Here is a 22,050-nt window from a genome sequence, read left to right on the forward strand (position 1 = left end):
TTATTAATTTCATCAATAAATTAAAAGTTTATTTTTTTTTAACTTTTACCTCTTGAGCAGTTTTCGAGCCTGAGGAAGAGTAGACGGAGGTTCATTTAGGAGGTACGTGCGTACACCGTAAATGTAATTTCTTATGTATTCATGCCAGTCTATTGTCATGCAATCAAAATTGAAAATCTCCTTATCACGATCATCCATTGAGCTATAGAGTTTTGTCATATTTGTGTTCTTAAAGTCCCATTTCTTCGTTGTGTAGTACTGCAAAACTTTCAATCCCATTGTAACTTTATTCTGAACACGCACCATGCTGAAATGATATTAGAATAAGTTTTAATTAAAGCCAAATTAATGAATAAATTTCATCCCGATTTTTTTGTTAATATTACAATGGCTTTTTCCTGAAGATCACTAGAAGAAAGTCAATAAAGTAAGCTGGCAGATAATGGAAGAATATCACACAAAATAAATGGTGGAAATAGTTGGATTTGATGGAGCCCTTTGGGTACCACAGGGAGAAACAGAGTGGATTCCTGTAGAATTCAGCCTTTCCACGTTCTATACTCTCGCCCCATGATAGGGAATTATCATTTGATGCCACAACATTTGTGTACTGAATGTCCAAAGATCTGAATTGAAAGCCAAAAAAGAGATACATTGAATTAAAAATTTAAATTTTTTCACTCACATGATTATGTTGAATGCAAATTCAAAATACTATATAGCAGCTACAAAACATTAAAAAAATTGTGCAACACCTGCAACGCAGAGTCAACTTCTTTTATGTGATATCAAGGGCATCATGGCATTGGGGTTTTATTTTAAATCTTTTATATATGATTTTTGGAAGTATTTTTGGGGATTTCATTGATACTTTCATTTAATATGAAAAATAAATCAATTAAAACACGTTCATTGAAATCAATCTTCAGCATTATAACGTTCTTATAATGTAGAAGCATATTTTTCGCAATCAGATCTATCATGATTCATAGATTAGTAAATTAATTTATCAAGAGCATAACATGAATTCTTTCTCAATACATTTATCGATTTTTTTAAATTCATATTTTGTTTACTTTTTTGCATTACAAATCTTTAGAATCTTTAATAATTATCCTCATAGATGTAAGACTTACGCCTCAAGTCTATGAACTATTTTACTCGATTTTGGTACGTTATCTGAATAAGATTTTCTAAAAAAAAGTTTTTCATCAAAAGTTATAAAAATCTTATCAAATTTCTTTTTTCTGTCTCATATTTTAATACTGGTTTTATATCTGAAATTTATTCTATATCTATGACTCTAAATAAAATATGATTTTCCCGTTGTCAGGAAGATTCCGGTTCCTTTTGATTCTCTCTAAAACATGAAAATCAAGTTGAAATTTTCAAAATATTATGCAAATAAAACTTATTCTCATTTATTTATGCAGAACATATCCAATTTTTAATATCATTCTATTGTTTGGGAGATAAATTAGAGAATTATATGTGAATTCTTTAACATTTTATAGCCAAAAATTCTCATAAAACAAGTAGAATGAGTAGAATGACATGGCTACAGCACGAAAGTTATAATTTTATTGCTATTTTGGTTTCAAGAAAGAAATCTTGAATTTATCAGAAAAATCTTTTTGGGAAAAGGTCAAATTCTTATGCAATCAAACATGAATTTATCGATTTCTATCAATATTGCCAATTAAGTCATTGAGATATTGTTTTTTTTTTTTTAAGAAATGAGAGAACGCATTTAATTATAATTAAAATTATTCTAAAAACGATTTTTCTAGAGAATTTTTAAAGATGATATTTTCTGCTTAACAATGCCACAGAGTGAATGAATAGTATTTCAAAGAAACACAAAAATTAACTCTCGTGCAAATCTTCCGCGAAAAAACTCACTTGTTCTGCCCACGTTGCCAAGCTAGGGCAATAATCGTATTCATGGTGATGTCGACGGGAATGGCATCGGCTGGGTAATTGGGATTGCAGTGCATACTCCGAATGACTCCACGACCAGCACCGACCATCAGTCCAGTTGGTCCATTTGTTCCCTCCACCCATCCTGGGTAGGGTTCTTTAGTGGCAGCAGTGACTACAAACAATGAAAAGCAAAAAAAAAATAAACATTTTTCTGCTACAAACGTGGGTGCGGGAATCTCATGGAGATGCTGCGTCTCTTACCGATCGAGGGGCGTGCAATGGCGATTGGGAATTTGCCTTTGAATGATGCCACGAGATCTTCAGTGAGGGCCTTTGTGTAAGCGTACGTGTTGGGAAGGGTTTTGAGCAACTTTGGCGTGAGATGCTCAAGAATATCATTATCTAGCAGATTAGTCATCTGCACTATTCCGAGAGGATTGTGGGGGGCTGGGTAGCCGCGCTCTTCCAGCACCGGCTCATCACACTGGCAATACGCGGTGGAGACATGAACAAAAGCCTGAAAGTGAGAATGCAACACCATTGAGTACCTTTACCAATGCACTCTGCCACGACGTCTTACATAATGTGCACTTAGAGAAAATTAATGTTGAAGAGTTCACACAATCTGCATGTGCAGCGTTAACCCATTTTTTTCAACTTGAAGGATTCTCGAGAAGTTTATAGATAAGATTTTTTTTTCTATTTTACTGCGCGGTCTTATCTATGCTAATTTTTTGCATCCAAAGAATATTTCAAGGAATATTTTAGGCAAGTTTTTGAATAACTTTTTTTTATGAAAACTGATTGAGATATTAGTATGAATTTATTTGAAATAGATAATGCTTTTCTTATTGAAAAAATACATTGTTTTTTATTATAAAGCAGAGAGCTTTACGATACCTATAACGAACCTTTTAGAATAATTTCCGCTGATGTTTCATCGATGCTTTTTTGCAAATATTAAATTTAGAAGATGATTGAAAGTATCAGAAGTAACATACATTAACAGCTGTGATTAAAAATTGAAAATTTTTCAGATAATTGCTGTTAAAAATTTACATTGTCAGAGCTTCCTGACGAAACATCAACGTTAATGTTTCATGTGTTCAAAGGAACGAGAAACACAGTAGTGACTTCATTTTTTTTTTTAGTAATTCTTGGCGAATTTTTGTCGATTTATTCTAATTTATCAAATTTAAAAATAGTAAATCTGTTTGGCGAACTCTAAATATTTTTTTTGAATCTCTACAAGATTACATGTTTCAAAGTTTTCAAAGAAAATATTCGACCCATATTAGTTTGAATAACCTCCTTTAGAACTGAACAATGTGTTTTTACGAATTTTATTCAAGAATTTTTTTTAAATGGGAAAAATGGGTTAAAATCAGTAGAATTGTCTCATACCTATGTAAGGTATTAGAAATGAAAGTGAAGTGCAGATTGGAATGGATGTGCCATTTTCACACAAATGTGTACACACATTTGCACTTTTTTTCCAATTAAAACAACCATACATCAAGAAATATACTTACATCGAGGTTATTAACAGTCTCAGCCAATTTGAGGACTCTGTAGGTGCCCTGTGTGTTCATGTTCACTGCCTCTTTGAGTGGCTGATCGAAACGAACGTTGGCAGCACAATGAAAAATCACTGAAACCTTCGTTGTGACTTCATTGCGATCCTCTTCCGATAGACCCAGATCATCGAGAGTCACATCACCTTTAACCATGTGAATCTTCTCTAAGCGTTTCGGCTGAATTTGGCGAACTCGCTCAAATGCCTGCAACGACAACGGAGGAAATGTCTTAGAAATAGTGTTGCAAGATTAGTTTTTTTAATTACCTTGGGCTATTGTATACTTCCTATCGCTATTAACACCCAGTCATTTCAAGACCAAACTTTTGAGAGAGAAAAAAAGCACACGCACTGATAGCAATCTCTGCAGTGCGGTGGGGACTTCGTATGCAGAGAGGCACCTTCGCGTTAGCAAGATTACCGCAGTTTGCCCAATTAAATAAACAATAAGCCAATGGTAGAAAATGTAAAAATATCTTCGTGAACAAATCTTTATGACTATCGAGCAGGTGCCACAGCTAGCTAGCCAAGGGAGCTATAAAGTACTTTGATAGATCTACCAATTTTTCTTCAACTTTATTTCACGAAAATACCTTTCATATACAAATTGAAAGACAGGTATATACGATTTCATAAAATGAGATCATTGCAGCACGCATTGCTTCCAGTATTTTTTGCGGAAAAAAATCGTTTAAAAATTCTTCATACATACAATCATACAAGTGATATACTATGTATACGATTCATGCAATGGGCCGTATGAGCTTTTTAGCCGAAAGCACAATACTTTTTACACTCCCAACAATACCATCAAAACACGTTTTATTGAGTGATGTAATGATTGTCTGAAAAATCATTGGGGGTCTTGAGGCCCATCGCTATATTGGCTGTCTTGCATCGTGCGATTTAATAGCTTTCCATGTTGTTTACAAGACTAGGTCAGCCAATGACCCAAATTCGTCAATATTTTTTTCATGTAATTCGGATATCGCACGCGTGTGCATCTTCGCACACATCCGATTCCCACCCAAAATATTAGATAACATTATATACTCACCATGTGATTAACATATTCTTCACGCCTCTGTTCAGGTTCAACACCCCTTTTGGCACGGACTAGAAGATAGAGACGCTCAATGTCTGGACAGTCGTGTAGCAATTTTTCCACCAACACCTTCCCCATGAACCCCGTGGCTCCTGTTATGAAAATCGTACGGCCAGCATACCATTCTGGTATACGCACAGTCCGTTCTTGCATCTTGGCGGATGATCTTTCGATTTACTCGTCAACCTTCTGGCGGTCACTTCACCTTCAGTCTCAGCTTGTTCTTTATGATCTTTTTCGCTCTTTAAGTACCTATTTTAAATTGACTTGTCCTTTGCTGTTGATAAAATCCACGCAAAAAATATATCCACAGCTTCATTCAAGAATTTCTACAAGAGATAAATATATACAACACAGATTATGTATGCTACAATGTTAATTATACTCAATTTATCAAAGTTTTTTTTTATTTAATTTGGAAAAAGTGAGAAAAAATGGCATGTGGTGTAGACAAGAAATCACCCTGAATATCTCGTCTTATGGAAAGATGTTTGAAGATTTTTGTCCCCAAAAAGGGGAAAATTTGCATAATTTTTCAGTTAAAATGCCTCATAAATTCTCCACACTTGAATCAGACGAATTTAAATGATTGTTCACAAAATTTTGAGATTTTTATGTAACAACCGGTTTTAAACTTCAAAAATTCAATGACTCGTTAATGATTTTTTGAGACCATACCGCGAATGTCTCGTAGGGCCTATATTTTTTTCTTTATTTTTCAACGGAAGACCTCCGATGATACATTCAGCATAATGCGTCGTGCGTCGCGGTAGCGTTAGTTTGTGATCAATATTTACACTCTAAGAAACTCAAGTAGCTAAAAGATGTTTTTCAAGTTTTTTTTTGGGAGTAATGAAGGAAGAGAATCAATTTTAAAGTTTGCATAAAATCTTGTTCTTGATGGAAAGAATTTTTTTTTATAAAAAAAGATTGTTTAATTTTCCTGTTTTTTTTTTACGAAAACTTGCATTTTTTATAATTTCTCTTTCTACCTATGCGTCTTAAAAGCCTCTGATTGAATAAAGTCCTTTTCATCAGAGTTAAATAATTTTTTTTAGCTTCTTCTATTTGAAAATTTTATGCTTTTCTTTTCTTTCTTATCTCTTTATTTAATTTTCAATTTTTGATATACCTACTAATAAAATTCATAACAACAGAGATGATCATAAAAATATCTCTATGATACAACTCATAAATTTTTTCAAAGTACTTTTATGTTTAAAAAAAAATTCAAAGTGCAACATAAAATTTTTCATTGAACTTTATACTTTATAGGACTTTTAACATGATTATCTTGTGCTTTTGTTATTTTGCATGTTCAGCATTGTATCATCATTATGCGGAATAACACTGAAATTACAAGAACACACTGCCTTTGAGTCACTCACTATATTACCAAAAAAAACTATTTCAAACGTCTTTTAAAATGAATGGCAAAAGTCATAAAATCTGCATCATTCAAGGTTTATTATTTTTTGGGGTTTTCTATTAAAATCCAAAATCTTTGTATATTTTTTCATGTATTTAATGTCCTATGTTTGTTTATTTGAATTTTTTGAGAAAAAATTGGGTATTAGTCTGATTTTTTTCTCGAGAAATTTTAATTAAAATGAAGAAAGAATCATAGCTAAAAAACATGAACTATGCTCCCCTTTGCACCTGATTCACCTGCGCACATTATAACGTTGTAATTTTTGAGATACAGATCCATTAACAAATGTACATTTGTACTACAATAAAAAATATATTATAGTGAATGTAGAATAAAAAGAAAAATCTCACGATTCAATCTACCCGCACGAGGTTACAATTAAAAGAAACAGTTTTTGTACAAATATTTTGGGCACTTAGCCTTGTTGGATGATGGGAAGATAAATGACCGTTCATAAGCGCATGCAATTTTCAATTACTACATTATATACTTTTAGCATTGCGCACTCTTACACTAAATAGATACTACACCTTATAGGTACTAATAAATTTTAACATAATCTCCACTAACGATAATTGCTTTGTTAATTGGCACAGTTGGTTCCAATATATATTGAATATTCTGCAATATGGTCTTTAATGCACTTTTTTGAAAGAGATTTCTTCCACTTGAAGGTACTCAATTCACGTGAAAATTAAATGTTGTGTTGCCTCCACGTATTTATGATTTATTTAGCACTCTAAATCTCAGAGTATTTTGCACTTAAAGAGCACTATGACCGCTTCATAAACACTGCAAGCAAAATATTAATTATTACTTCACCTCAACTACAATTTTCTTTGACAGCCCTTATAGCGGGAGGGAGTCATTGCGGTTTATTGGATTCCGTGTAAGAAGAAAAAATTCCATGATGCATTTTCTATGCGGAAAATTTCAGATTATAATGAATCACAACGAGCACGAGATGAAAGGTGATGCAAAAGCACTTCTTTCTGTTTTGAAAAATATCAAAATGATGCAACGACGTCATTCTACTTAATTATTAACTTTTAGTTGTAATTTTTTATGACTCTACAGAGATTTTTCCACATTAGAAATAGTTTAAAATTCATTTACGTTTTAAGAAAATGATCGCTGTGGGATGTTTGTTTAAGTTATTAAAGAAAATACATACAGATGCGAACAAAAATTAGATACGATCATTCTCAATGTTATATGAACTATATGAATATTAACATTTGACTATATTTTTTCCGGAAAACCCATCTTTTAACATAACAAAGTTGCTTAAAATTTAATTTTGTAGCTTTAATTTTATTTTAAAGTATTTTTTTTATTTTAATTTCAAAAAATGAATATTGCAATCGAGACAGAAACAAATTTCTCGCAAGATTAAATTATATATTCAAATAATAATAATTTATGATCACTTTTAAACGGAAGTTTATTATAGTTTCACAATGCAAACATATTATCAACGTTTTTTTTTACTCTCCAGTCTCCCGTGATCATATACCACAAAATTTTACTCAATTTTCCAATTCACATGGAAACCACAGAAGGGAAATTGTCCCATATATGTGGTGAATTAACGCAAATTTAATTTCGATCGATCACAAACGCAAAAAAACTCAAAATAGCACTCTCTTTCATTTCAATGAAATTCAGAGAATTTTCAGCAGCGTTTTATGCAATCTTCACTATCACAGACCATGAATGATATGTAAAAAAAAATATCAATGAAATTTCTGTTTGCAAAATATAATTTATACTGATTTTTTGTAACTGGCATGTAATTTACTATGATGAAACACCTTACTTTGCTCTGGCAGCATGAAGAAGCTATAAATGTGAGCAAAAATCACAGAAAGACAGAAAAGGGTTCCCCGTGCAATTTTTGCGACCGTCTTTCGCGGCGGATGGTGTGTAACTGAAATGTTTTCCACGGCTCAAAATCCACAAAAGTTATCCGAATAAAGATGCTCGCGCTCCAACACCTTAAACCTCACCACCACCATTCAAAGAAAAATATAAAACTTCGGGTCCGTCATTGTATTATTTTTTTCATCTTAAATATATACAACAGTGTACATATTTTTATCAATGGCGTAGTACAGTAAAAGTAATGATTTTTTTTTGCATACACTACACCAGCGAAATACAATTTACTCACAGGAAAGTATGCATACCGCAGTAACATTGCCTCCTCAATTTCATTCGCCTCCAACAATTGATATTGAAATGAAAGAGAAAAAATTCAATTGTACGATGGGAGATGCTCAATAAGCACTAACGTTTCATAATGCTTCCAGCATCTCTCAGCTGAACTACACTCGTATGTCAAAGATTGTAGCGTTGCGTGACACTAAAGGTAATTGATGGCCTGAGAAATTTCTTTCACGGTATCACACGAAACTAATATTTTTTAATCATTATCTTATCGCAATCAATAGGCACCGATACAATAAGAAACAAGGTTAATAATCTTTTAATGTAATTATGTATAGCTACTATTCTTATAATCGTCACATTTATCCTTATGTTTATAATTAAAGTTTTCACCAATTAAATTACCCTCCGACCCTATCGCATTCATCTCTTTCACATGCAAATACATAGAGCATAGCTTAGAGGAGACCGGAGCAACAAAATTCACTTAAGAGTTTGGAAAAAGCTCAAAATATCATATTTCCCAGCTAGATGGAACAAAATGATCGTGAGTGAGAAATAAATGTAGGTCAAAAAATTTTCTCAAGAAATTAAATACATTTGATTTTATCTGTTTGGAAAATATGATGTTTTGAGCTTTTTCCAAACTCTGACTTTTTTGTCCCGGTCTCCCCTAACAAGTTTTTCCAACCTATGTGAAATGTGCATGCTTTTCACTTTAAGTATTCTTTAGCATATTTAGACATATTCTGATTTTAAAAAGTAAGACATAAACATAAACTTTAGGAAATTTACAGGAAAAAATTCTAATTTTAATTAATATCATGGCATTTAAAATTAGATCGACTCCATAAAAAAATCATTTTTCATAAAGTGTGGATGGATTCTGTGAAAAGAATTTTCTTACAAATTGATCCTTATCCAAAGATTTTCTTGTAAAATTTTTAAACATTCTTTTATATAAATATAATAAATTTTTGATCTCTTCATCATTATTCTTTTAAAATTTTAATAAGTAGATAACTAACAATTTTTGTTAGGCGAAAATTAAAGAGTTATGTTTTTTTTTATCTTCAAAATACAAGTCAATCATTGTTTAAAATTTATTTTTCCAGAAATATCTTTCATTAACTGCTGCGAATTTTATGAGATTAATTCTTAGTTAAACTTATTAATGATTAATAGACTCATAATAATTAGACAGATCGCATGCGATTCCTTCCTCTTTACAATATTTAACGATTCAACCAAAATATAAGAAAATCCGGTTAGTTTTCCTTCACGAAATTCTTCCTCTTTCCTTGATATTTACTTTTGAAATTCTCATTATAATTCTCCTCATCATAATCATTAAGCTTTTTTATACATACAAAAAACACAGTGTTGGTCAATATAAGCGTTGAAATAATATTAAAAATAATAAAACTATTTCAGAGAGTGTCCTATGGCGGAGCTTTTTTAATACGAAAAATGATACATACATGGATACATTACACTACAATGTATACACAACTTTCGCTGCTGCAAAGTCATTCGCACGTGAGAATTAATTACCACCTTTTTGTTAATAAAAAATGGTAACGTATGCTCATAAAATTTACTTTCTTAGACAAAGTTGCATCATCCATTGGTGAGGAATCACTTAAATTGATTCTTTAGTGGGCGTGCTTAGTAATAAATTGTTAAACCATATATTGATTGCCGCACAAACGTTTAGGGAGTTAATGGCATGATAATTTGTGGAACATTTTTTTGCAACTCGATTATAATGGCTCTTTTGACACCAAAGCAATATTTGTGTTTTAGTTGAGCAAACGCATAATGTAAATGGCCTGATTCCTTTTATGTTCACTACTGAAATTTACACTTAAAATTTTTACTATTTGCCCTGATTGGCCTACAATAATGTTTTACATCACACGATGAATGTGACACCACATAAAACAACATTGTAGGGTGGAAAAAAATATTGTGTGATTGGGAGACATAAATCAGGTTTGCTGCTTTTCTTGGTGAAATCTTTCGTTTTAATGTCCTTAATAGCACATATGTATATAGCACATTGAGATAAAATTTGAATTTCAACCACAAATTTTATTTACATTTTTATACACAAAATTGATCATTATTAATGCCATGGTCAGCACAAATTTGTGATGCGAAAATTGTCTTAAATCATAAAATAATTTATATCATGCCTATTTAAATATTTTTTAAGACCCATAAATCGTTTTCTTTTGACTTTTCACTCATTGTAAAACCTATAAAGCTCATTACCATTATTTTAATTACATTGTTAAATCTAAAGCTCTATTTTATGCATAAACTTGTGATTTTTACGAGATGGCAATATTGACATTTAATTTTTGACCATCACATAAAGGAAAAATTCAATTCGTATAAACAAGTTCCCATGTACAAAACCTTTTTGGCAGAGGCTTTTCGGAAATAACTTTAATCGGTAAACAAAAGTTTTATGGGTTTTCATGAAATCTAGAAGACATTGTGCAACATATTAATTAGGCATTTTGCTTTATTTGCATACACCGCAATATGCAAAGTGAATAAGAAATTCGTGGACAAAATAACTTGAAAAACGCGTAAATATATTCACATATTTAACCATAATAAAATATCAAATTCTCACATTGTTGACCTCTCTCGCTGGAGCTTGGTCCAACTGGAAATAACGTCCATATAGCAATTTCAATGAAGATGTGGAAAAACTTCTTACTTCAGACGAAGTACTCTCATGACCCTTGATGGAGTTAAGCGTGCTGATTGCGATTGCGGATATTTGAGAATCCTTGATTATTCAGCCTCCATATGGGAAGCGCTGTCAGAGTAAGTATAAATATCTTGAACTCTTTTTTTTCTGCATCGATTTGTTAATCAATGATGGAAGTATTTTTTGATTTTCATTTATGATCTTCAATAACATGTAATGTATACAAGGTTGATGAAGAAAAAACCCGTGAGCTCCATTACCAATAAATAATTACAGGAATAAAAAACTTCCGAACATATTCATTTCCACGTACCTACTATTATTGCAACAATGTTTATAATTCTTAGTTCGTTTGATTTTCATTTTTATTATACACTAAATTATGCATAATTATAAGCTATTATTCATCTTTTCTAATTTCTAATAGACTGTTGTAAAAAACGAATTGTAAAGCATTTTGTAAAAAAAAATATCGAAAGAAAAGAACACAATTAGAAAAAGAAAACAAAATTACTTCAAAATATTAAAATTAAATTACCTAATAACACTTTAAATTGAGATTGATTTTTTTTCTCTTCATTATTGCGCAAAAAAGTCCTTCAAAGAAATCTCCATGAATGAAATCGAAACTATAAATTCAAATGATATAAAATTCATGAAATTATTTGACTGCGAGATTCTTTCTAAGGAAATTCCTTATGCAATCCTTACAAATACAAGAAAATTGCAGACAAATGCTTAACATTTATGCTTCAACACTTTAAAGTATTTTATGAGGAACGATGGTGAAATTAGAGAATGACTTGAAACATTCCTTATAAGCACGTGTTCTATGGGTTCTTCGAATTTGAATTCCGGTAAAAACCCATTAATGATATTCATATTTTATCTCACAGGTCACTCACACTGATCGTCAATAGCTCAATGATTCATTGAATTTGTGCCTCATTTGGTTGAATAAAAAAGCAACATGCTAGTATAGGTAATCAAGCTCAAAGTTGAAAACCTTTTTTCAAAGCTCCAAATTATTGCCTCGCAGAAAATGCCAATTCTGCGATATGTATTTGCTTCATTCATTTATTGTTTATAAAACACAATAAAAGTAAACTCAATAAATTCGTATTTACCTCTGTCCTTGTAGCTTATATAGCATTTCGGATGAGATATCATCATCCCATACGAAGTGCAAATGACTAACTTCTCCCAAGGTTCTTCGTCTTAAAGACAGCAGCAGCGGTAAGAACAAAGGTGATTAAACCCTTATGATGAAAAATAAATATTTTGAATAAGACATGCGCTCGTAAATATTTTTGGAGGTCTACCACGCTTTCATGTTTTTTCGGGTTTTTTTGGACAGTCAGAAAGCCACAGAGAGTACCTAAATGTATCCACTACTCGGAAAGACATTGAACATTTGGCTTATATTAATTACAAGTAGAATTATTAAAGTTCAAATCGTTCAAATGATGCTTCATGTTCCGCATTGATTACCTTCTACTGAAAAATCAGACAAAACAACTTATTTTGAGATGTTTGATAAGAGAAAGGTCGTCTCTAAAAAAATTCTTTACATAAAATAATAAAATGTAAATTCCAAAAACGTAAGAGTTGACTTAAGAATCGGAATTAGATGAATTGCGAAGGTGGGTAATTCCCGAGTTAAATATTCTGAAATTTCCATTTTATTGTGCTTACATCCGTACAATATGAAAAACATGCAAAGAAAGAAAATATAATACAAAACATTTTACAGCGCACAAACACCAACAAAGTCGTTTAATGTGTGGTTAAATTAAATGTTCAGATGACTTTTTTTATTACATATTCTTTTACAATTTATTATTTTTTGTGTTTTTTTTTTGTAAGCTGAAGATTGCAAAAATTACTTTTTTGCCTTTGTCATCTTAAGATTCTTCTTTCAAAGAAGCTATAAAAGTATTCCACATTTTTTTTAAGTACACCCATAAACATTGTACACTGAAATAAAACGTACTAAAGAATCCAGTTTTATGAGTTTTATTCACGAAAAAAAAAACTTTTAAAAATTTCTCACCACCAATCAGCATAAAAGCTATAAATAAAAAAATACAAATAAACGAATTATGCTGGAGAAGAAGTTCTTTATTATTCTGTGGATGAAATCAGCAAAGCCGGCAAAAGAGGAGAATTTACAATGATGATAATGCGTTTCTCAAACTTGTCTTCTTCCCAATTCTATTTTATTTCACTTTTCTTGGATGATTTCCATTAATTCTCGAATGAATTCAGAATATTTTTAAAGTTCTTTAGGTTCACAATAAATCCAAATTCATAAACCTGTTCGCAACAACAAAATTTCTTTCAACTTGAATTTATAATGCAAATCGTATAGAATTCTTTAGAGAATTCTTGTTCAAGAATCTTTTGAATTAGTTATCTAACAAAAATCAAAATAATGGTTAAAAGCTCTCAGATTTCAAAGAAGAAATCTACAAATTCGATAAATTCTAGACGGTGCATGTTTTTGAATTCGATTTTTTATTTTTAAATAAAAATTGTATGAATAAGTACCTAAAGATAAGAATTGTTAATTAATTCTGTCGAAGTTTGTTGTTAAGATATTTTCTGTGGTTTTGAAGATAATTTTTAGACATTACTAAAAGCCTATTTTACAGAACAAGAATATCAATTTCTTTTATTTCAAGCTGAAAGTTTATATGCAATTAAGTTCAATCTTAAGTGTTTTTTAATTCGTAATCCGCTTATGTACAATACATAGGCCAAGATCATTATATTGAACTTAAATTTATTAAATAAAACCAGTTCCAAAAGTAGAATATCACGTGAATTCAATAAACAACTTTACAAAAGACCAACCCTATGTAGAAGAACAAAGAGCTTTTACAAAGAACAAAGGTTTCTTTGTCAGATTTTAAAAGAACAAAGTTCAGCTTTATTCATATTATTTTTTTTAAGTTTTATTTCTTGTACCTATACAGAATCCATGGCAAAAGGAATTTTCTATAGCTTTTCTTTTAAATATTTTTGCAATATAATATTTCAGAGATAACTCAGTCCACCCCGTTTCTCCCTATTCATTTATATGTATATGATTTTCTTACAAAATCATATCATATAATTTCAAGAATAAAATTAATCTCCTTACCACAGGTCATACGAAGAAAATTCATTAATGAAAAATGTTGTAAATAAAATAAATCGGTAATTCCATTGAGAAAAATAAACCGGCTGATGAATAAGTGACATTGTGGGTGGATGCGCAATGTGAAAATTCTCTATGGAAACATGAATGACGTCACTTTCCCAGTCTGTCAGTGGTTTTCCCTAAAACATAGAAGCTATGTTTTATCATAATCAATACTTTCTTCAGTGCAGAAAAGTGAGATTGCGAGTGAAGCTTTTTGGACACGAAATTCCCTTAAAAATCTGTACCTTTTCGTATTATAAGTATTTCTAATTCTCACTCCAAGTAATATATTGTTAAGTAGTTGTGTCAATTGAATTGCAAACGTACTCAAATTTAAATAATTTTGGTGTCTTCTTTGCAAATCCATCTTTGGGATTAGAATTTCTAAAAAATATATTTGTGTGGGACTTTTTAACTTTAAATTCAACTAAACTACCGTAAAGTTAGATTCTTAAGAAAAGCGTTAAAGAAAGAATAAGGAATTTGGACTTTTAGTGTGGGCTTGAAGCTTGTGTTCTCTCAAGAACTCTTCCATTTCCTTTGCATTTATTGTGTGTCAAGGGAAAGAAGGATTTCCGAGTGTGTGATATAATATCGATCTGTTTTCTCTGACAGTATCATACATTGTGGCAAGGGTGGGAAGTATTTCATGAAAATTTGATGAAAAATTCACATTTTTAAAAATTAATCCTAAAGAATGTACATAGTTAATTCGAATGATAACGGTGAAGCCAAAAAGAACCAAAAAACTTAAAATTAAACCTTTATCAAATTTTCTCGGAAAATAAATTAAAATCAATAAAAGAAAATATATTGTATGCCACGTTGTGGAAAAAAATGAATTAAAATCATTTTATTACTTTGTGATAAAAAATATATAGCAAAGTGGTCTATATAAAATTCATTGTTAGTGGAGAATAATTGAATAATCTAAAATGTGAAATGTAAGTAATTGCATTAATTTTTAATTGTTTAATTAGTCACAATAAAACATTTACTCGGTGCTAAATTATAATATCCAGATAAAACTTTAATATACTTTATAAATTCTTTATTAACAACATTTATGCGACTGAAATTGAAAATTAAATTGCATAAATTCCTCACGAGAATTCTCATAATAAAATTCCGCCGACATTTCTATTTGAAAATTGAACAAGTAGACTTTATGGAGCCTCCTTAAATCTCAATATAGCATCAAGAGAAGACAAACGACATAGCCCTTTGCCAAATTATGTACAATTTTAGTAACTTTTTCTCCTATGGCAGAGAATAAGAGCAAATAAGAAGGGCTAACATGGAGTAGTGCGTAAATTTATCAGATAAGAAGAAAAAACAGACAAATTCAAGTATCCTCCAACACACTAAGAACACTTCAAATGTGATATATAGAATCGATACAATAAAGGATGGAAGGATTTGAATAAAATAGGATTAGTGAAATCACTTCATGGTGCTTTTAGCAAAAAAAAAACCTCATTCAATATATTTTTGCCAGACGAAACCTAATAAATAACTCTAATAAAGCCGGGGTAGAAAATAGCTTTTCGTTCCCCTGTAATTTTATTATAAATGACATCATGCTTGTTGAAACACCTACCTACAGGTTATTTTATGAATTGAAGAAGATTTATGGAATAGCATATAAATTAGGATAAATCGATTATCTTTCTACGTTCCGTGTAGCTTCTATTGAAATTTAATTTCATTCTCAACCAAAGTCACGTTTAAATTGCAGCAGGAATTCCTTTCATTTCGCCGTCTAATAAAAACGTTAAATTGTAAATCAATTTTGAACAAAATGGATAAAATACATTTTTTTGTTTCTAAAGCTTAGAATTTCTTTTACAAGTATAAAAATTGTGGGTAATAAAGTTGTGTTAAAACCATGAGATATTTAACATATTTCGTCTCGTTCGACGTCTTGAAGCGTTAACATGATATTTCTATTTTTTATGCGGCGTAACTAATTCAAATTTTTATTCTTAAATTCTACATTTCTTCTCTACTTCTCCTAGCAAAATAACAAATTTGACTACAAAGTCAAGCCATTTGATTGCAAGATTCACTAATTTAAAATCCGGCAACATGGGAATATCAACAACCACGTCAGATTTCAATCAATGGCTACATGCAATGAAAATGGTAGCTCGGCTACCTGGTGGAGTTCCTCCTGAATTTCGTAGAAAGGTAATAATTATTTTTAGCAAATCATATAAAAAAAAGATTTAGCAGTTTTTAACAATAATTTATTCTTTTCAGTTGTGGATTTCACTAGCGGATCAGTATTTAAATACAAAAAAGATTGATTGGGTCAAGGAGCAAGAAAAATGCCTAATTGACCAATCAGGAGTTGATGATGAAGAACTGGGAGCACAAATTGTGAAGGATTTACATAGAACTGGATCGAGTTTATGTTCTGGACCTGCTGGATCACTCAATCAGGCAAAGCTGAAGAGAGTCCTGCTTGGCTATGCAAGGTGGAATCCAAGCGTAGGATACTGTCAGGTAATAATTTTAAATCTTAATGAATTAAGAGATTATTAAATTTTAAAAATCATTGCAGGGATTCAATATGCTCGGTGCGCTGATACTTCAAGTATTGGATAAGAATGAGGGGGATACAATTAAGGTGATGATATACCTGATTGAAGGAGTGCTACCGCCAAAGTATTTCTGTGATTCACTGAATGGACTTCAAACGGATATGGCAGTATTCCGGGAATTACTGTCAACTAAAGTTCCTCGACTTTCGAAGCATCTCTTCAAACTTCAAGCATCCCTGGGGGAGGATTCCTTCGAACCACCCTTGATAAATGTCTTCACAATGCAGTGGTTCCTCACGATTTTCTGCACATGCCTGCCAATCAATTCCGTACTACGTGTATGGGATTTAATTCTCATTGAAGGCAGTGATATTCTCCTACGAACTGCTCTAGCTATTTGGACTTTTTTAGAAGAGTAAGCTCTTCTTTGCTCTTTATTCTTGTTTTAACTTTTAAATTAATTTTCATTTCTTTTTGGCATTTAAGTCGAATTATTAGTGCCAAGACTCCTGATGATTTCTATTGCAAAATGGGCACATTGTCTGCAGAGTTGCTCAATGGAAATCTGATTGACTGCAATGGGTTAGTTCAACGTGTGGTTGATCTAGGACCTATAGCTGATCTACAGCAACTGAGAGACAAACATGTGTACAATGTGACAAACTTCAGAGACAAGAAAGGATACAAGTGAGCATTTTTTTTTTAAATATTAAATTAAAACGATTGATTAAACTATATTTAATTTTGTAGGCTTTTCTATTCGGACGACGAAGGTGATTCAGATGATGACTCAAGAATGGCCGTTGCTACAGCTTGGGGACTTCGCATGGGTCGACGTGAATCACTCGGTGTGTCAAGCAGCCAGAGACCAGCAACTGATCGTGAAAAAGTTGTTCTGGACATTAATTTACTGAAACATCAATACGAACGTTTAAGAGAACGACAACGTCAAGCTCAAATAATTCTTACAGCTGGTAACGTAATTTTTCTGCTTTAAGTAATTTTATCCAATTTCTTATGCTAAATTCTTCTTGTTTATCAGCATGTGCACGACAACCAGCCAATACATCAAGTGCATCAACATTTCAAGTTAACCAGTTGCTCTTTGGTCGCAATGCCATCCTAAGCAATAAAGGCAGAAGAATAGGTCCACCACAGGGATCAATTCCACCCCCACGACGATCAAATGCCGCAACAAAATCGAGAAGCTCACCAAAATCAACTAAACGGGATGAAACCCTGCATTGGAACGACACAGATGTTGTTAAAATTCGAAAGAACAACCTCAAATGGAAGGATGCAATACATGTTGATGAAGTCGTGGAAAAGACGGATGAACAACATAGTGCAACGGAGGATGAATCATCTTCCATTCATGCTACACCAAGACTGCGAAAACGAAGTGAATCCTCATCGTACAGTGAGGATTCGAGTACGAGCACCAGTTTATGCGATGACGACGATGATAATACCTCATCCTTCGATGCGAGTCCTTTTAAAAAGAAACAAAGTCCAGAAGTTCAAGTGCCTACAGAGAATAAAGTGGAAGACATTCAAAAGTACATTCGTGGCTTGGAAGAGGATTCCGATATAACATGCAGTGTACTGCTTCAGGATAACCAAACTGATAGCACTTTACCTACTTCGGGTAACGCTGATAAACCGAAAAGTCCACCAAAAATCTACTTTTCTGAAAACACAAAATCCAAAAGTATTGAAGAGGATCCAGATACTGAACCATCTGGTGGCGTAAGCAAGAGTTCCTTTCTCTCAATTGAGGTTTCAGCCGTTGATAGCATTACCAGTACGAGTCAGTTATCACCTATTGGTGATATCACCGGATATCTCAGTACTTCATGCATAAGTCCTCTGAGGACACCATCATGCACCTTTGAATATACGGATTTCCTGACAAATATATCAGGAGATCCCTCACCTGAACGTCAAACAGGTTCAATGGAACTCGATGCGGAATTAGAGAAGTTTGATTTAGATGAAGCTGGGATAACGAATAAATTGTTTGAAAGAATAATTTCCATGGATCGCCCGAAGAAACTCGACTTGCCAGACTTTACGAAAAAGCCAACAACAATCTGTTCAACAACATCAACGAAATCCGTTGAAAATATTGTATCAGAAAGGGAAGCTCCACGATCAATTTCTCTGAATCCTTCTGATCTTTATCGCGATCCTTCGCCATTTTATACATCAAGTACACAGAAGTTATCACAAACAACGCTAAATCTCACAACACTTCCAACGAGCAAGGATACTGTTGACTTCGAAGTTGAAGATCTTCCTCAGATTCTTCAGTCAACATCCGAGCAATCATTCGTAAAGGAAGACTCAGAGGAAATGAAACCGTTGGCAGTAAGTCCGATTGAATTTGGGAATATTGAGCCAACTGCTCAAACTATGACGCAGAGTGATTTATATTCAGACAAACAACTTACTGCAAGTTCTTCAACTGAGAATTTGAATGAACATTCTTCAAATAGACGCAACAGCGATCGAGCCCTAAAGATCATTCAAGAGAATTCATTAATCCTACATCGATTGCTGAAGAAAAATCTTTCAGATACTGAACAAGCTAGCAGCAGTAACATCGAGCTTCAAGATGAGGAAAACGTTGTTAATTTAAACGATGATCAAAAATGCGAATTTTCTCCTGAAAAAATTGATGTTAAAATTGAATTGACTACAGATGAAGATGAAAGAATCACAGCTAATACAGCGCCAAATGAAGCAGTTGTTGTTACTGAAAATGATCAAAATATTGAGATTGTGACTGAAGAAGTAACAGAGCCTGACAATATTCCCATTTCTCCAATTTATACTGCACCCAAAATAAATCTTCTAGATAGTTCTTCGTACAAAAGAATTGAATCATTGGATGAGTCGAATAGTTCAAATATATCGGAAACTTTGACATCAATTGAGAATACAATAAAATCAATTAATTCCCTTTGTCAAGATCGAGAGTCATCAATTCATCCCAATAGACGGAGTCGTTTAATGGAGGAAATTGAGGAAATTATAAGAAGTCCAAATCTCAGTGATTCCAAATTAAAATCCAAAGCAATAACTATCTCACCGCCGTATGATGCAAAGGATGCGAATTGTCTAACAACATTAGCTCGAGGATCACGCGATCTATCCAAAGCTGCATCACCGCGTAGGCGAAGGGATGAAGAACGGGAAGAGTATGAAAGTCGAGCAACACGAAATCTTCCAACAATACCGAGTATTACGAAAACCTTGGCGGATTCATCGTCAGACTACAAAGCATACGGCTCATCTGCAATCAATAGGAAGTATCCGGATAAATTAGAAATTCGCCATACAACCGTTACGGCAACACTGTACGACAGGTACCTTTCGCAGAAGAATGAAAAATCAGCGAGACTCGATAAGTCACCATCATCTCCGGTGATTACGAAAAATTACTTTGACTACCTAACAGCCACTTCAACTGATCGGATTACAAAATCAGCTGAAAATTCCCCATCGAGGTATGCAACTTCAATGACAATATCCCCAAATCCCGAAAATCCATCTTCATACTCATCATCAACAATCTCTGCAACGTCTCCCACGAAGGAAACCCCACACATACTATCACTAGATACAACTGGTCGTACTTATAGTGATATTTCGCATAGATAGTTACTACTAAATAATAAATCTCGAACCACACTATTAGATTCACCACCTTACCAGTCTTCAGTTCTATAAACAAGCAGGACAATTGCCTTGAATTTAATGACGATTGATCATTTCAAATCAATTCCAATCAACACTCCTTCACGTGTTGTGAACTGCAATTGAATAAATCTGTAGATATATAAAGAAAAGAAAATTATGATATAAATTAAAACAGTATTGAAACGCTTATTTATTCGTGTATAGTAAAATGCCATTCTAAAAATAAAATCTACCAAATTATTCAAAATTAAGCCAAAAGAGAAATCATTTAATTAACTAAATTGGTAGTACTGATGAATAAAAACTTACATTTAGGATGATAAAAAGTAATTGCTACAAGATTATGTATAATGCTTCTATGTAGATACTGTGTAGGATAGAATAACACTGATTTATTTTTGTGATAAATATTATTAGATTAATTGAAGAAAAGTAAAATATTTATGTTATTCAGTGCCAATTTGAACGTACCATTGGATATTTAAGAATTCGTTTAACAACTTTAAACGCGTAAAAATTCTATAAAAAAAACGTCATGTAATAAATCTAAGATTGTTTCCTTAACTATTAAAAATAATTTGTGAAAAAATAGGTTTTAAAAAGTTAACAAAAAAGAATTTAATTTCCTTGAAATTGCATGAAAAAATCATTTCAGAATATTAAAAAATTACATGATGTTCATTTGAAACAAAACTATTCTAAAGTACTTGCTGATTCTCACATTTTCTTATGAAGAATTTAAAAATTCTAACAATGTGTGTGTCAACTTACTTGATCAGTCTTCAAATGAACTGGTGAAGGAATGAATTAAAAACTTTGTAATAAAGTTGAAAAGGGAACTCAATGCCTTCCTTTCAATGTTATCCCGTCCTCTAACTATGTAGCTAAATACTTGATTTCAATTAATATTTATTTATTTTCTATTAGGGATTCTAATTGCTGAAAGAAAGATTAAAAAAAAAGTAAAATAAATTTGTCAGCAAGTGTTTCTGAATATTTGTTCAAATACAATTTAAAAAAACAAAAAATGTTTAAAAGGAATATTTAAAACAAAATAATATATTTCTAATTAAATAAATGAAAATGTTACATTACATTACATTCATTACCTTAGTTAGTTAAACGAGTTTGACAATAGTTTAAAAAAGTAATGTTTAATGTTTCATACTAACTTCTGGTTCACAGAGTTAGGTTTTGTTTGAATGTTTTGTCACCTTCTAAAGAAAATGGGATATTCCTTGAATATAGAGGTTGCAGTGAAGAACTAAATGAATCCGTATAAATTACAAAACGTTGTTTTATTCTATCACACCATTGCTTCCAGAATTCATCGTCGAAGACACTTTAAAATGTCTAAAAAAAAATGGAATAAAAATTTTAATTTTCAGCAAAGTCGAATGGATTCGTTTTAACTAAAATTTGTATTGAATTTAGTAGAGTCGGAAATCTTTTTTAATTATTTTTTTACACAAAAAAAATTAGATTCCCAAAAAATTCTTTTAATCCTTGGAGGATCGATAATTCAACCTTATTTGATCTTAATTTTCGCTCAAGAAAATGTTTTTTTTCTGACTTTTCTTTTCATAAACTTAATGTAATTAAACTTTCTTTCACACGAAAGTCAAATTTATCACGAAATGTTGAATAAATATTAATTTACCCAAGGAGAGAAATCGCTT

At 31.9% G+C, this 22,050-nt stretch overlaps 2 protein-coding genes across 3 annotated transcripts in view; one reads left to right on the forward strand and one right to left on the reverse strand.

Annotated features, from left to right (window-relative positions):
• The window catches only part of LOC129786050 (putative fatty acyl-CoA reductase CG5065), an 824,046-nt gene extending 816,078 nt beyond the window's left edge, over window positions 1–7,968 (reverse strand). Inside the window, exons 1-7 of one of the 2 annotated variants that reach the window (XR_008750087.1) lie at window positions 7,856–7,968; window positions 4,557–4,933; window positions 3,456–3,704; window positions 2,185–2,440; window positions 1,903–2,095; window positions 387–626; window positions 50–307 (exon numbers count right to left, since the gene is read on the reverse strand). Coding sequence is in view for 1 of the 2 variants with exons in the window: in XM_055820848.1 (XP_055676823.1) it covers window positions 50–307; window positions 387–626; window positions 1,903–2,095; window positions 2,185–2,440; window positions 3,456–3,704; window positions 4,557–4,757 (1,397 nt within the window). In the remaining variant the exon portion in view is untranslated. The remainder of the gene's footprint in view (window positions 1–49; window positions 308–386; window positions 627–1,902; window positions 2,096–2,184; window positions 2,441–3,455; window positions 3,705–4,556; window positions 4,934–7,855) is intronic. The other variant, XM_055820848.1, reaches the window with a different exon arrangement.
• A 6,522-nt stretch (window positions 7,969–14,490) lies between these two features.
• On the forward strand, window positions 14,491–21,462 carry LOC129785958 (mucin-2). Its single transcript, XM_055820655.1, has 7 exons — window positions 14,491–15,064; window positions 16,139–16,310; window positions 16,383–16,628; window positions 16,687–17,081; window positions 17,153–17,353; window positions 17,417–17,640; window positions 17,709–21,462. Exons 2-7 carry the CDS (start codon window positions 16,209–16,211, stop codon window positions 20,330–20,332), a joined length of 3,792 nt encoding a protein of 1,263 aa, XP_055676630.1. The 5' UTR covers window positions 14,491–15,064; window positions 16,139–16,208; the 3' UTR covers window positions 20,333–21,462.
• The last annotated feature ends 588 nt before the right edge of the window (window positions 21,463–22,050 follow it).

This window comes from Lutzomyia longipalpis, chromosome 1, assembly GCF_024334085.1.
Source record: "Lutzomyia longipalpis isolate SR_M1_2022 chromosome 1, ASM2433408v1".
In the NCBI taxonomy this organism is placed as follows: Eukaryota; Metazoa; Arthropoda; class Insecta; order Diptera; family Psychodidae; genus Lutzomyia; species Lutzomyia longipalpis.